General features: G+C 36.7%; 1 protein-coding gene across 6 annotated transcripts in view; it reads right to left on the bottom strand.

The window, feature by feature from the left end:
- Nucleotides 1-17,583, bottom strand: part of LOC105489209 (vav guanine nucleotide exchange factor 3) — a 398,407-nt gene that overhangs the window by 171,480 nt on the left and 209,344 nt on the right. For all 6 annotated transcript variants that reach the window (XM_011753898.2, XM_011753897.2, XM_071069536.1 and 3 more), the window contains 5 exons: nucleotides 15,371-15,439; nucleotides 13,557-13,643; nucleotides 9,316-9,401; nucleotides 7,643-7,775; nucleotides 7,149-7,258 (listed from right to left, as the gene is read on the bottom strand). In XM_011753898.2, the coding sequence (XP_011752200.1) occupies nucleotides 7,149-7,258; nucleotides 7,643-7,775; nucleotides 9,316-9,401; nucleotides 13,557-13,643; nucleotides 15,371-15,439 (485 nt within the window). The remainder of the gene's footprint in view (nucleotides 1-7,148; nucleotides 7,259-7,642; nucleotides 7,776-9,315; nucleotides 9,402-13,556; nucleotides 13,644-15,370; nucleotides 15,440-17,583) is intronic.

Raw genomic sequence — 17,583 nt, 5'->3', positions numbered from 1 at the left:
AGGTGAGCCTTGAGCACCTCAGACCCTAAAACTGGAATCTGGGCTAACCTCTGTCTACATCTCCAAGGAGCAAGGAGGCCCCACATAACATATGAGTTGCATATTTTTCTACAGTTTTCAGTATATAAATGAATGAGATCAGTGCTACTTAAATGACAGGCTAGATAAAATGATAATTGCCCATCCTGTTTGGTTCCAAAAATTTTATCCAAGCAAGCCAGACTACTAGAAAGAAACATCTGGAAGGGCTAGCATCAGGTTAGATGTCCATAAAAATGCCTTAGCAAAACTGCAATTACATAGTTGAAGGCTTACATAAAAGAGAAATACTGATCTATGTCATCAACTTCAAGAATTTCAACAAATCTAATGTTGCTGGTAGAGAATGTTTTTCAATGTCTCCTACCTAAGGATCCACACTATATAGCCTTCTTACCATACTGGAAAAAGTTTCTCCCGCAAAGGGCCATTGTAATATTTTGTCAGATAATAAGAATGCCACAACTCATCAAGTCTTTTTTTTTCCCTTGTCTTCATTGTCAGAAAACTTACAGAGTAAAATTTCACATTTACAACAAAAATATGATACTATGCTAGGACAGATCATGCATTTGAACAACAGGGACAAGATCCCTGCCCTCATACAAGAAACAGACATTAAATAGGCAAATAGATCTAACGGCAATCCCATATTCCATGGACCCAGGCAGTTCAGCCTTGGGCCGCTAAAGGTACATCAAAATAAACAAAAAATAATTTCATACTTTACTTAACATTTCAAAGAACATAAAGGGAAGCTAAATTGAGATTCCAAACACCTGCATCTCAAAAGGCCTTTTCCCCTTCTCAAATCCCTCAGACTCCATAGCTATCCCAGAGCCTCACTCACACCAAACACACACAATACTTTCTTTCCATTCCCTGATCCATGAGGCTTTCTTTTCCCCTTTCCTACATCTCTAACCATATGGTTCAACTTAACTTCTCTTCTAATAAACAAAACAGAATCCTTATTCTTTAGGAGAAAAGAGAAGTAAAACTGAGTGGACATCTAACAGATTCTAACAGGAAGAGGGATTGTTGGATTAAGAGAAGGCAGTAAACAGGAGGCTTGGATAATTTCTGTCTGGCAATATAAATACAATTGTGAGAGAATATAGAAAAGGTGGTATTACTCACTTAGCATAGGGGTCAGGAGGGATCTCCCTCACAAAGTAACATTTACAGCCAAGACCTGCAGGATATAGAACCACGTATTCAAAGAACAGGGGGAAAGATGAGGCCTGGCAGGGAAAGCTTATGTGTGAATATCTGAGGCCTGGGCATTCTCTGAGAACTGAAACACACAATTTAACTAGAAAAAAAAAGAAACAAGCACAGGAAAAACTGATGGGAGATGGGGCTGGAAAGATGGGTGGGATAAAACCAGTCAGGGCCTTCTTCCATCCTAGCGAAAACTCTGATGTTATAGCAAGTACAATAAATATCCAACAGAGCTTTCTAAGTGGGGTAGTCTTAGCATTGGATGACTCTGATGCTTGTGAAGAAGGACTAGTGGGGAAGAAGTAGGGAATGCAGAAGCTAAAGAGACATGCAGAAGATGTAACCCAGGGGTGGCAAGAGAGAGTTCAGGCAGGTGTTCAGATTTGATGTGCAGTGATTAGTGAGAGATTGATTACAAGTGGCGAGAGGGAGCTGTATCAAGCGCAATTCTTGTGACTCCATATGTTGATCCTTAAGTAAATGGAGGTTAAAGGAGGAGATGATTTGAATAGAAATATCAAGAGTTCAGTCCTGAAACTTAATCCATTATATACTAACAGAATATTATTATATTTAGAAATAATAATACTTAAATTCAATTGCAACAGCTCCCTCATTGTTATAAGCCCAGGGCTTCCAACAGTGTCTGGCATCAAGGCAAGCACACGATAAATATTTGCAGAATGAATAAAATTTCCTCTGGTAATTCTCTCTCTGGTATTCAAAGTATCTGAGCATATCTTTAGATTAAAACAAATTATGTTTGATGAAATATAACTCTAGGTTTGAAATGTGAGAAACATGCTTTTTGTTTTTATCATATAAACTACAGAAACTAAACTTCAAGAAAATATTCTTGTCTAGTGGAGCCTGAGTTTGAAGATAATACTTGGAAACACTGTTCTATTTGACCTCTGATTATTTAAATTTTTCTTTTTAATTCTGCAGCATGTGTGCTTTTTATTGTGAGTGACTTCAAATTCCTTCTGGAAGTAGATGGGGAATAAATTAGAAAGAAACACTGTGCCTCAGATTAAATGTGATTTGTGGAGCTTAACGGCTACACTCTCACTCCCTGCTCCATCCCAACAGGGAAGCTCCTCTCAGGGCTCATTCTGGGAAATGCAAAGCGCAGGCAGGGGCTGCCCTTCCGGATGACCAACAGGATAGTGCATCCTGGTCCCAGAGTCCCTCTGGAGCTCTAGAATCTCCATCCCCCATTCTCATTCTCTTCTTTCCACTACCATTAGTCCTTGTGTTTAAAAGATAAACATCCTGGGCTAATATTTCAGTAGACAATGCCTGACCTCTATGCTATTTTCTCTTAGGTAATTCATGTAGAACTGTGCCAGGCACTTATTACACAGTCAAGACATCTTAGATACTCGCAGTAGTGACGGCATATGCATCTCAAAGGGTCTTTCTTCATTCAAGGGGGTAAATGAGAATTGTTAGAATTTCAAGAACTGGGCCAAGGTCGGTCAGAAGAAATTCTAGGCAAGAGCACCTTTCATTTCCCTTCAAAAAAGCACTACAAAGGCTAATTCTGAATCTACCCGTTACTACCATATGTGATGCTTATGGTATGCCTCTTATTTTACCTATCCTTTTGCTAACTTTTCTTTTTAAAAAAAAAAACCTTTTTGGCCACTAAAAGTAATGGCAAAGCCCCAATTACTTTTGCACCAACTTAAATATAATTATACTTCTTTATTTTTTATTCAGGTTTAACTTACTCCTGGGACATTTAAGAAAACTATCTGATCGCTAGATCCTATTCACAGTGAGGAAACAAAAACAAAAAATACAAAAAACCCAGACTCCAGTTTTAGATGCCAAGATCTGAGTCCAGTTGCTTATTTTAGCATCGTTATGGATAAAGAAACTCCTGTGAACTGAGATCTTCAACTGTACTGTAAATGACACAGCATCAAACTTGTACGCATTTGCTCAAATGCTCCTGTGACTGCTAGTTTCCTGAGCTACAAAATGGGTATGACAAGGTTTATTAATTTAAATCTTACAGAAAAATTCATAAAAGCACAATGGTTATATTGGATTTGGAGAAAACATATCCATAGCTTCTTAACAAAATTTTGAACATTGCTATAGGCAGTTATATCCATATTTTCCAGCATCATTATGAAAACCAGCTTAACCCAATAAAACTATTTGCCATTCTGTTTCACAGATGACTAAATGGAATTGTGAGAGACAGTTAGTGACCAAAAAAAAAAAAAAAAAAAAGAAAACCCTTTTGGAATAAATAAAAGTAAGCAAGGCATATTGATCAGCCTCTTAAAGATTTAAATACCTTATTTAGATTATGGCCCCCAGAACTACAGCCCTTGCACTCTATTTGGTATATTTTGTTAAGTAATTTTTCCAACAACCTCAAGAACATATCAGTCCTGCTATCACTTATCACAAAAATTTTTAAAAAAGGGAAAAATATCCTCCTGCCCTATCCAAGTGGGTCACTGCTACTTTTCTCTTTGTTCAGCCTTTCCTATGGAGGTTTGCCAGGTTCTAATGTGGTTCACTGTGTATTTTAAATGCTGGAAGTGGTTATGGTCAAAGAAGGTCAGAGAACATGACTGCTGAACAAGGATGGGGATGTGCTTGGGAGAGACAGAGGCTGAGATTTAGGTCACCTCTGGGGAGAATATTTGGGTTCACCAGATACTAATTGTTCATTAGTGTTCATGCTTTTCCATGGCCTTATTTAATGTTCTAAATTAAGAGCCTTAATTTAGAGGCTTAACGTAGTATTTTAAGTGCCTTAACAGTGATTTGCAATAATTTTAAATAAAAATGATCCAATCATCCTATAAACAGAATTGCCATCTTCTGTAAATAGAAATGGCAAGCATTTCAACACTCTTAAAAATATCAGCTCCCTTGATTTCCCTCCGCCCTCTCACCAATGCCTCCCTTTTCTTTTCAGAATTCCTTAAAGCAATAGTCCAGAGTGCTCTAAGGGAACTCAAGGGACTCGTGTTGATGCTAAAGACACTGGGAAGAAGCCATCTGTGGAGATACACAAGGCTTGCTGTTCTTCATGCATTGTCACTGATGCGCAGGAGTTATTTTCTTTTATTCTCCGTGACTTATCAAAAAGGATTTAATAATGAATACAGATTTAATACAGATTTAATACATGGATAAAATAATGGATAAGCAGCAAAATTTGAACCATAGGCAAAATCAAACTTCAAGATTTACCTACATTATTCTATTTTTATGAGCATCAGACAGGCAAAATCTGTCTTATAAAGCTGGAAGCAGACATTATCAGGGCTTTCCTACATGATGAACTTCAAAAAAGAAGGAAATAAAACAATGGAATATTCTGATGCCTGCTCAGATTTTATTTTACCATATATAATATAACCCTTATTTATAGAAGCCCTCAACTTCAACTCTGAGCAATTCTCCAAAAAGATACTTCTACCCTCTCACTACCTGCATGGACATTCAACAGATCTCTAAAATAACAAAAACTACTTCTACTGGTGTGTTATTATATTGCTGAGGTGCTTGGAAAATAATCAAAGATTAAGAATCCCAGGTTCTGTGCATGTGCTTCAGCCATCCTTATTGTGGTGGAACAATTTAAATCCATACGTACTATATGTATAAACCTGTAAGGCGGTGGCTCCTGGTTGCCTACAACTACCTATTCCTCCCTTCTTCCATAGTAAAAGAACCTTAATTTTTAGCCAGGAAGAATCCTACCCAGAATAAAGGTTTTATTTGCCAGCCTCCCTTGGCAGGTGTGGCCACATGACTACACTTTGGTCAGTATTATGTAACAGAAGCGGGTGGTATTTCTACAAGGAATCCATAAAAGTGGGATTACTTTCTGCTACCTAGAACATAGATTTTATACCTAGAGCTCTAGCAGCTATCTTAGACTACAAGGTGACCACGCTTAAGGAGAGAAGCCAAATGCTGACAAGAAATTTATCTTGTCAAATTTCTCTCTCTCTCTCCCCTTTTTTTTTTCAAGACAGACTCTCAGTCTGTTACCCAGGCTGGAGTACAGTGGCACAATCTCAGCTCACTGCAACCTCTGCCTCCTGGGTTCAAACGATTCTCCTGCCTCAGCCTCGCAAGTAGCTGGGACGACAGGCATGCGCCACCACACCTGGCTAATTTTTGTACTTTTAGTAGAGATGGGGTTTCACCATGTTGGCCAGGCTGACCTCGAACTCCTGACCTCAGGGGAATCGCCCACTTCAGCCTCCCAAAGTGCTGGGATTACAGGCATGAACCACCACGCCTGGCCATCAAGTCTCTCATATCTAGAAATTAACTGTTTGTTTTATGGCAACTGAACAAAATAGTGACTGATATATCTATCATACAGTCCAAGGAACCTGTCTGCTCTGGGACATGAAATTCAAGTTTTCTCCTCTGCAGACATTCCTTCACTCACCTGAAGATTATAAAGGCAAACAAAACCCATCAAAAAAATGATAGCCTAGCATATAAGAGTAAAGGCTCGAGATCAGCTCTGTCTTTGCATATTACTACTAACCCCAGCATCCTACCACTCCAATTCAAATTATTCAACTCCAAGTGACTTCCTAAAAAGAAAAATTAGTATATTGGAAGATGTTATGTAGTTTTATAAGTATTCATAAGTATGCTAGAATCCCAAATGCAATCATTATTAATAATAATAGCAATAACAATAGATATCACCTATTGTACAGGATCACATGGCTGCTATCGTACTATTTGGCTAGCACTCTGCTGATACATATTACCTAGAATTTGAAGTAAATATCATCCCTATTTTACAGATGAGGAAACTGAGGCTGTGAGAAGTTTAAATAACTTAGCTTTCATCATGCAGCTAGTTCATGGCAGGGATAATAGATGAACGCAGAACTGACTATAAGCTTAAACATTTTGGCTATAGAATCCTGTATCTCAAAATGTTAGATAAAATAACCTTGAGAATCTTTATTTTCCTAATTTCAGAACCACAATAAAACATCCTATTCCTACCTCTAGTTTACATTAACATGAGCATTTCTTAAAGAAAAAAACTGATAGAATTTGTCAACAAATGGTAAATAATCTTAGAACCCAAATGAAACAAATTCCAAATGTAGTTTTCCTTAATTTCACATTTTGCTAACAGTTTTATTTCAGGGCATCCTATATATTTCCACGAAAAGGGTCATTGTGCACCTTTCAATCCTTAAACATCAAAACTAAAAAGAAACACCTATAATGGCATGTTCTTGGTTATTACATCTCTGTATGCCATTCCTTTTGAAACAGAATTGATTTATTTTCCACCTCTTTGTTGAGCTTCCTCCTCAATAGAACTAAAAACCACTTAAAGAAATTAAGCCCATAAAGCATTCCTTAAATACATGAAGCATTTTAGCCAAGATTCAAATGATAAGTGAGTGAAAACAGAGCATAATTCAATCTTTCTATTAAAAATAAGATATATACATTTACATGTCTGTTTGTGTAAGTACACATGCAGGTATGTCTATTTAAAGGTATATAATTTTTAAAATATAGTTATTACATAAAAAGTTTATCATTAGAATAATTAATATTTTCTTGGGCTGCTGACAGCTAAAGAACTAAAACAGGCCTATAAGAAAGTCAAACAGAAGATTAGAGCTCCCTCTTTCTTCTTTTTGAAGGAATTCAACAAAACTCCTCTCCTAGGAGACCAAAGTTATCAAGCAGCCAGCAGCCTAGTAGCACTCCTGATCACAGCAAAACATTTCCCCTCTCTCTGTACACATGACACATGCTACAAGCATTAGAGCACACTTATTGGTTGTTCATTATTCATAAGTGATTTAAGTAGTAAAAATAAAAGCACTTTTAAAAATAGAAATACTCACAAAGCCATTTCAAACTGTTCTAGCCATTTCTTCTTTAAATCTTTTGTTTTGCAATAAAATTCTAACCCATTTTGTCCTTGGGTATGGATGAGGTAGAAGCCATAAGACCACTGTTAAAATTAATATTCTTCAGATTAATATGTGTCATTAACAACATTATGTTTCTAAATTCACAAGAATACCACCATAACTATCCAAAAACCCCTCACAATATTATCAATGTACAAACTGCACAATCAAGCTGATTGTAGTCAACTTCATATCTATAACAATTTCTATGCCAAATGCCTTTTACTATCTGGATCATTAGGGCATTAGAAATGATCAGATCTGGCATTTTCCAGTTATTTCTCACAAAGGTATGTACCTAATCAATCTCTAGAAACAAAAACATCTGGATTGATAAGCCACATCTCACATTAACGTATTATCATACTTTTCCTTAATATTCAAGATTATAAGTAAATTACAGTTATTAGTTTCCAAAAAGTCACCTTTTTATTTTCTTTATCGGTTGTAGGATTATTGGCTATCTTGTACTGCTGAAGATCTATTATTTCCTTCATTTCATAGTTATCACCTTTTCTCTTACATACGATCACTGCCAAATCAAATAAGAAGATATGCCTGTGAAAGAGAGACTGATTAATTGATTGATTTTAAATGGTTTAGAAGGATGTGTATTAATTTTTTTTGGTAAGATAAAATTAAAGCAACCAGTGTCTTTTTCTTTGCATTAAAGACAACAGGTAGTATCACACATTGAAAACAATGGGGGATTTGTGGTTATAAGAACTGTGTGTATCTTGGAACTTCCCTTTACTTTGTAAATGGCCTCAGTGTGCCTTTGTGCCTTGGTTCCCTCATTTTAAAAATGGGCAAAATTCATAATAAGAGTAAAACGCACACTGCAGAGTTGCTGAAATGGCCAAATGAGATAAGCCATAAAGTTTGCTCATGAGCAATTACCTTCTTTTTTAATTTAAAAGCTAAAAACGTATAGAATAATATTAATGACATCAGTAGCAGCTTCTACTGAAGTTACTAGGGATCGGCCAGAATGCCTTGAGAAGTGTTGTTCATCCCTTTTACAAACATGACTCAATTTAAATCCCCAAGACTACATGCTGGGTAGGTACTGTTTACCATCTTCATTTTACTGAGGAGGAAACTGAGGCTTAGAGAAGTTAATTTGCTCAAGGTCACACGGCTAGTGACGCATGTAACGGGATTCACAAACAGGTCTAATTTTGGAAACTGTGCTTTTACCCTCTATGTTGTTCCTCATGATTTAACTGACCACCTAAAAACACAAACTGAATGGTATATGAGCCAAGTGTAAACTGAAGAAGTTACGGTGAAATTTCCATGTTAATACTTTTTTCTTATTAAGAACAACATAACTTGGGGGAGAAAATAAACCTTATAACCGCATCACCCAGTACCAATACTTGTGTATTTTTATAAACTCTCAGAGATTAACACACTTTTTTTATACACAATGATAATGACACATTCACAGGGCTGTAACACTTGCATCACTTTTAACGTCTATTAAACCAGAGAGGTTTAAAGGACCTGTGGAGCCAGGGTTATCGAGGTGGAAGCAAGAGCTGATGCTGCCCCCTGCTGGCTCTTGCTTCTCCAAAGATTCCAGAAAATGATCACTGTCAACCACAAAAACCTGTTTGACGATCCCATATATACATAATTAAGGACTCTGGGCCAAGCTTACTAATTTTCGAGAACTACATCTGCAAATTTCCCTCAAGAAAATATTACTACATGATTCTCACTTGGTCTTCTTTCTTAGGGCATTCTTCTATTATTTTCAGTTATTTAAAAATATATTCCAAAAATTCAATGATGTTTTTACGGTAGTTACCTGTTCTTACTTTATCGCTCTTCTCATTTTAATGTATCCCAGCTGATCACCTATACTTGTTACTTCCTTCTTAATAACTTAGACAAATTAATAGATACCAGAACCCAGGTGGGAATGCCTAAGATAAACTAAATTTTAAAAATTTAGAAATCATGGGTTGGTCTCTCTCCCTGTACTTCTTCCTTTTTTCCCCTACTTCACACTGGAAGAACTGTCTGTAAGGTTTTCTCCGTTTTCTGACACTAATTACTTATTTTCAAAATAGAATTCTCCGTTTCTTACCTTTCTTGTTTTGTATGCTTGTCTAGAGTGGTTATTCGAATTTCACCATCTCCCTGAGGTCGTCCAAAAAGCAAAACTGGTTGGTTCTAAAATATAAAATGTACATGTCAGAGTTTTTCATAATCACATTAAAATAGAAACAAATGTCAGTAGAGATACTTACTCAAGACAACTACCTTATTACATTAAAATTTTATCATTTTTTACACTTTTAAAGCATATTTACTCTAAAAAGCTCAGACCTACATGATAAAGAAGTCTGTCCTCTGTAATGCCAGGGGGTATGTCAAGGACATCAGTTGATTTTAATTATTATATATTCATAAAGGGGAAATTAGCTATGAAAAGAAAGACTCAACTGGAAGGGTCCAAATTACAAGACAGTTGGGCAACTAATATTTATTGAGCATCTTCTGTGTGCCAACCACCATAACAGGTGTACAGCAAAATGATACAGACACTGCCCTCGTGAAGCACACTGCCCAGTGGAGGGACAAATATTCACAGAAGCAAGAAATTATAAATGCACCACTGCCATGAAGGAGTACAGAAAGGGGTTGGGTGGTGGGGGTGGGTGCTAATTTGGTCTATAAAGTCCAGACTGGCTTTCTTGAGCTAGGACCTCAAGGATGAAAAGCTCTGACTTAATGATTTAAAATAATGAGCTATTTTCCCAGAGGCTGATAACAAAATTACTTTTAAGTGCTTATGAGCACTTCCTGTACATGCTAGGGGAAAAAAGAACTGACTGAAAATCACTAACATCCAGAAATTCCATTTTAAAAAAGGGCAGAGATGTGTGATTAACACTATAAATATAAAAATAAATGTTTCTAATCAAAATCCCAGTGATGTTTTCTGCACAAATAGAAAAACTCCATTCTAAAATTCTTATGGAATCTCAAGGGATTCTGAACAGTCAAAACAATCTTGAAAAGGAACAAAGCTGGAGGTCTCATACTTACTGACTTCTTTCCAAAACTTATTGCAAAGCCACAATAATCAAAATCATGTGGTACTGGCATACAAACAGACATACAGACCAACAGAATAGTACAGAACCCAGAAATAAGCCCTCACATATATGGTCAAATGAAAAGACCACTAAATGGGGAAAGAATAGACTTTTCAATGAATGGTGCTGTGAAACTGGATATCTACATGTAAAAGAATAAAAGTAGACCCTTCATTACCTACACCATAAATAAAAAATAACTAAAAATGTTTCAAATACCCAAACATAACAGTTAAAACTATAAAACTTTTAGAAGAAAACAGGGAAAAACCTTATGACAATGGATTCAGCAATGATTTCTTTGAGATTGATAAATGGGACTTTGTCAAAATTAAAAACTTTTGTGCATCATAGACAATATCAACGGAGTGAAAAGCCAACAGACACAAGAAAATATTTGCAAACCATGTGTCTTATAAGGGACTGATATCCAGGATACAAAAAAAGAGCTTCTACAACACAATGACAAAAAACAACTTGATTCAAAAATGGGCACTTGAATAGGCATTTTTCCAAAGAGGATATACAAATGGCCAAGAAACACACAAAGACAATATTCAACATCATTAATCATTAAGAAAATGCAAATCAAACCCACGATGAGATACTACTTTAAAACCATTAAGATGGCTGTTATCCAAACAAACCGAACAGTAAGTGTTGGTGAGGATGTGGAAAAACTGAAACCTTTGTGCATTGGTAGTAGGAATGTTATGTGGTGCAGCTGCTGTGGAAAATAGTATAGCGATTCTTCAAGAAATTAACATAATGACCATACAACCCAGAAATTCTCCTTCTGAGTACATAACTAAAAGTGAAAGCAGGCACTTGAATAGATATTGGTACACCTGTGACAATAATAATATAATAGTATTATTCACAATAGCTGAATGAAGGAAGCAACCCAAATGTTCATCAATGAAAAAAGTGAGGTATTTATATAAAATTAGATATTATTCAGCCTTAAACAAATGGAAATCAAAAAAATAAAATTTTGACACATGGCTACAACAAGGATGAACTTTGAAGACATTATGCTAAGTAAAATAAGCCAGTCATGAAATGGCAAATATTGTATTATTTCACTTGTATAAGGTGCCCAGAGTAGTTAAGCTTATAGAGACAGAAAGTAGATTGGTAGTTTCCAGGGGCCAGGGAAAGAGAAGAACGGGAAGTTCATGTTTAATGAGTACAGAGTTTCAGTTTTGCAAGATGAAGTTTCAGAGATGGTCACACAACATCATGAATGCACTTAATGCTACAGAACTATAAATTTTCAAAATAATTAGAATGGCATATATATACATACACACGCACACACACACACACACATATATATATATACACACTTTTTTTTTTTTTTTGAGATGGAGTGGGAGTCTCGCTCTGTTGCCCAGGCTGGAGTGCAGCGGTACAATCTCAGTTCACTACAACTTTCTGCCTCCCAGGTTCAAGCAATTCTCCTGTCTCAGCCGCCCCAGTAGCTGGGACTATAGGCACGCGCCACCATGTCTGGCTAATTTTTGTAGTTTTAGTAGACATGGGGTTTCACCATGTTGGTCAGGCTGGTTTTCAACTTCTGACCTCAGGTGATCCACACGTCTCGGCCTCCCAAAGTGCTGGGATTACATGTGTGAGCCACCACACCCAGCCAATGCTATATATATTTTACCACAATTTTTAAAGGCTACACAGCTGTCCAAGAAATATGCTATGGAATTCTAAAGAGGAAAAATAATAGATTAGGAAAAGGGATTTATTTTAGATGCACCTTGAATAAATTTGATAGGGAATAATAGGAGAAAACATACTAGGCTCTGAGATTACAATCGAAGGCAGAACTGTAGAAATGTATGTCAAATTGGAGATCTTATAATACAACAAAATATCCACAATGTAAAGCGCAGGGACAGTTATCAGCTGGAGGAGTTCAGGAAAATAGCTTAAGTCCAGATCACTGAGGACCTTAAATATCATGCCAAGGAATACTGACTGAATCTTGAAGACAATAACAAAAAAAATCTTGATAAATTTGAGAAAGAAAGTAAATTGAGAAATCCACATTTTGGAACTGCAACCATGTGAAGAGATGATGAGAGGCTACTGTGACTGGAAAACCGGCAGATGATGGTGTCCTGAAATGGGTATGTGGCTGCATGTGTGAAAAGAAAGAGACAGGTTCACAATGTTTCAGAGAAAACAGCGATGAAATTGCTCTACCAAAAATGTATCCTAAATTCACTCATCTCTATTTGCACTGCCCACAGATTAATCCAAGGCTGCATCCTCTCTTGAAACCACTTCAACAGCTTGCTGGCTGGGCTGCCTGCTCACAGGGTCTTTTTGAAATGTCAATCAGTCTGTTGTAATACTCCCTGATAGAAACCTTTTAATAGCTTCCCACTGCAGTCACAGTAAAATCCCAATTCAGCATCTTGGCCTACAAGGCTGTGTTACGCAATTGCCCTGCCCATCCCTCATGGCTCAGAGCCCACCATCCTTCCCTTCACTCTCCATTTCCCACCACTCTTACCTTTCAGCTTCTTGAATACACCTGTTTTTTTCCCAACTCTGAGCATTTCACCTGCTATGACTTCTGCCTGGGTCACTTCCCCCTAGATCTTCGTGTGGCTGGCTGCTTCTTATCTTCTAGGTCTCAGTTCAAATGACTTAAAAGGACTTTTTCCAACCAACTTATCTAAACTAGGACTCCCCTTATAATCTTCAGTTGTAGCAGCCAGTTCACAGCACTAATCTCAATATGGCATTTTTAACTCTTTTTTTTTATTTTAAACTGTCTCCTCAATCTTGAGACCATCTTGTTCACAGTTACAGTCCCAGACCCAAGCAAAGTGTCTGGGTCATAATAGTCACAGAGCAAATATATATAAAATGAATAAATGAATAGGAATCAGCCGTGAGTATGTATGGGGATGAGGGAAAGAAAAGAAAAAAAAAAGTGGACTCCTATGTTTAGATTCAGACTGCTGGGAGAAGAGGCAGAGTGTGACTAAGGTAAGAGGGGCAAGCCATCACACAGTCCCTAGACACGAACAGGTCGCAGGTGCCCTCAGACACCCACATGAACACTACCAAACAAAGGGATTGGCAACAACATCCAACAGTAGAAACTTGAAGGTAAAAACTATGTTTTCTTCAACAACAAATCCTAGAATGTCGTTGATGTGGGGGTGAGGGGAAGCGAGATGGAAAGATAATTACATACCAAATTCTCTATAGATAGCTGAAACTGTTTAATTTCACGAAGGGTCTCATTATCTCTTTTCACTTCATTCACATATTGTGCCAAGTCCTAGACAATAAAGAAAGGGGTAGAAAAAGAAGGCACACTAAGATTAGAGATGCAAACTGCTTTGAAAGAAAACACATCATTAATTCCATTAGTGGTAAAAGTAACCACTGTAACTTTTCAAAGACAATAAAATGAATGCCCAGTCAATCAAAGCTGCATCACAGAGGCAATTTTAAAATGTCTGAAGTACAGCTGGGAAGACTGAAGAGCTGTCATTTGCCACACCACTGAGAAGAGTCAGGATGTTGTTGCCTTAAAAGACAAAACAAAATATACCGCAATAGAGCAACAAAAAGGAAACTAGGTCGGAAGAATAGAAATTCCAAGCACGTTAATTACTGACCTTGAGAGCATGATATTTTTACACAGGTTAGAAGAAGGGCAATCATGAACGATTAGCAGGGAGAAAAGTAACCAAAAGTTAGAAAATGAATCTAGCAAGACTGTTTTATTTTTGCAACCAGCTAAAGTCTTCTTAGTTCCTGAGAGCATTCAGTCAAGGAAACCAGTTCAATTTTAAAGAGTTAACCCGAATATGGATTCAGGAGAAGTAAAGGAGAGGTGAGGAACTAAATGGCACAACATGCTGGAACTAAATTTAATTCATGAATTAAAGTGAATAAAAAATGCTGGCCGTGTCTCTCCATGTGCCTTCACCTATTTTAAAATGTCTTTTCTCATATTTGAGGAAACATTAGCTAATCTTTCCATACTGTAACTAGCTATTTTTGTTACATGCGCTCCAGATTTTCCTGTTTTCTGAGCTCTTTTTCTTTTTTCTCTACCCTCTTAAATTCATCTGCAACAGTAGGGACAGAACTCTGCAAAAAGCAGTTCCTAACTTTGTTCTAAATGGAAGTCTGATTTTTCATAGGATAGATTCATAAATGACTTCTTTAAAAACTGGAACTTGGTTTGACTTTTTAATAGTAATAATAAATAATTGTGTGGTGTTTCCTGTTAGTGACAGACAATCAGCTAAACAGCAAAGCTAACACGAATTGGTACAAGGACACAGCTAAGTAATTAATGCACTGCTCTGAGCAGGGTCACCTTGCCATTTTGTTTTTAAGAACAAATATTTCCCTACACTTTAAGTTATTGGCAAGTATCTCATTTCAAAGTCATTTTTATTCAACATAATGTGGAAACTGAGGTTTTATATATTCCCCAGTATGTTCAAAATGTCTGTCTTTATCTATTCATAGTTCTTAATTTTCATATTCACCTGAAAACCGAACAAACTGAAATTCACTTGTATTAAGTCATAGCATCCACAAGGATAAACCTAGCAGATATCCTCATATGAAGAAAATAGTCACATGGGGTTCTGAAGCCACCAGCTGGCCTACGACTTACACAAGCCAACGTTTTCTATTAGTCACCATGAAAAGAATGGGAAAAATACCATGATATTAAATAATTCCTCATGGTTATGAAAGTTGTTATACTTGTATCTAAGTGATTTTAATACACTTCTTGTTTTATGTGTTGTCTAACAATTAAATCCATGCAAGGATACCTATTCCAGTAAAACAAACAAACAAACAAAATATCCAGCTGTCCCCACTAAAAACAAATGTGTATTATACATTAGGATATCATAATATTATTCATATATATTATTTTATACATATATGTTACCATATATATATTAGCAATTTGAATTCCATAGTCTTTAGACAAGAATAAAAAATATAAACAAGTTACTGATGAATCTGCCCTACCTTCATGGCATCAAGAGCCAGTTTCAGATTTGCCTTCTCAGTCGCATCAGTGGTATGTTTGACCAGTTCCTATTTGGAAGATATGGTTTAGTACTACTTTCTCAAATTAAAACAAAGACATACTAAAGAAAACATTTTTACAAATAAACCATTATTATTGGTTTTCTCTCTATAATGTGATAAATCTAATGTGTCTGGGCTCCATTTCCATCAAAAATTTCAAACTGTAAGACCAACTAGACACCAAAAAATCATGAGACATTTTCTTTTCAAAGATGAATCTGAATTCTATCCACCACCATTACACTGACATTGATCCCTACTGTTATGAAAGATTCCATAATGATTAAAATCATACTTTTTACTCATTATTATTCTTGGCTTCTCTATAGCTTTGGATTCTTTTGACTGCATCCCTCCTTTCATTTCAGGGACATCGAGATGTTCTATTTGTTGCTGTTATTGCTGTTACAATTGCTTGTCTGTCCATCCTAAATTTCTGCCTACTCCTCAGTCTTTCATAGTTTCTTCTTTATTTGCTTCTTAGAAAGTTATTGTTCCTTAAGTTTTCACCCTAGTCCTCTTTATTTTACCTTATTTTACATACTCTACAAATTCTATCACAACCACTGTCATAATGTCAACTATCACCTCATGGGCCAATCACTGTCAAATGTACGTGCTCAACCCAAAATTCACACAGTCCCGGACTCATCCGTCCAACTAAATGGTTCTACCTCTTTATTTCAAAGGCTCCTCAAATCTAACATTCCCCAAACTTAATCCATCTTCACCCAGAATCCTATTCTTAGATCCTGTTTCTGTTTTATTGAATGATGGCACTTCCATCAATGTAATCACTTAAGCCAAAACCTAAAAGGTCCCAGACTTCTCCCTGTTCTCTCTCCCTCACTATGTCCTATTGATGCTAACTTTGATCCTGCCCCCTTGGAACCATCCTCACTACCACTAATTAGGTTCAGATCCTTGCCGTTTTTCAAACAGATAATTATTTGCCAAGCATGGTGGCTCACACCTGTAATCCCAGCACATTTCCAGCCTGAGATGGGAGGATCACTTGAGTCCAGGAATTTGAGACCAGCCTGGGCAACATGAAAGACCCCATCTCTACAAAAAAAAAAATTAAAAATTAGCTGGGCAAGGTGGCATGAGCCTGTAGTCTCAGCTACTCGGGAGGCTAAGGCGGGAAGACAGCTTGAGCCTAACTGCAGTGAGCCATGACTACACCACTGCACTCCAGCCTGGGCAACAGAGAAAGACCCTGTCTCTTAAAACAAACAAACAAACAACAAAACCAGGTAATCATAATGAGCTTCTGATTGGCCTTCCGACTTGCAGTCTCTCCTCACTACAGTCCAGTCACTCTATTGTCATCAGGGATAGGTTTCCATAATATGAATCAGATCCTGTCTCTACCCTACTCAGACTTCTGTGATGCCCCACGAAAGCTTCAGGTTGTCACCCATACCTCCTAGATGCCGCATGATCTGAATTCTGCAAACTTCTCTCAATTTCTCTTTCCACTTCCACCCAAACAACTTATATTCTATTCATACTAAATTAATTGCAATTTTAAAATATGTTCTAATATCTGATCCCATTAGAAATATTATTTTTTCTGCTTACAAATTTCTTCCCTTCTGATTTACTTATTGACCCCTTACTCTTCCTTTAAAGCCCAACTCAAGAGTTACTCCTCTGGGGTGTCTTCTATGGCAGAGGCCTCTACTCAGGTTCCCAGCTTCCTTATACATTATTATTTAGGCCTTTATCTGTGCCGGTTCTGTACCTTATATGTTCCTACCACATTGTGTTATACTTGGCAGTTTACACTTCATTTTTCCTTTCTAAATGATGAGCTTTGTCTGTCATATATCATGAGTGCCTAATACTATGTTTGGCACAGAGAAGCCACACAAAAATCTTTAATGAATCCAATACTAGCAGTGTTTCTGCTATAAACAGGACCCAAAGACGAGTCTATTAAGTATAATAAATCCATCAAAATTATATTCTTTTATTCCTTAAAAGTTACTTTTACTTCATTAAATAAAAATTGTTATTAAAGTTCCCAATCACCCACTATAAAATATTCTACCCTTATGAATCTGTGATTTCAAATCATCAAGCATTTCAAGTGATTTCCCCACTAAAGTACAGTAGTAAGTAAAAAAGTCCAAATTGATAACCAC

Source organism: Macaca nemestrina, chromosome 1 (genome assembly GCF_043159975.1).
Source record: "Macaca nemestrina isolate mMacNem1 chromosome 1, mMacNem.hap1, whole genome shotgun sequence".
NCBI lineage: Eukaryota > Metazoa > Chordata > Mammalia > Primates > Cercopithecidae > Macaca > Macaca nemestrina.
The sequence above is the reverse complement of the archived record's forward strand: the minus strand, read 5'-3'. Positions and strand labels throughout refer to the sequence as shown.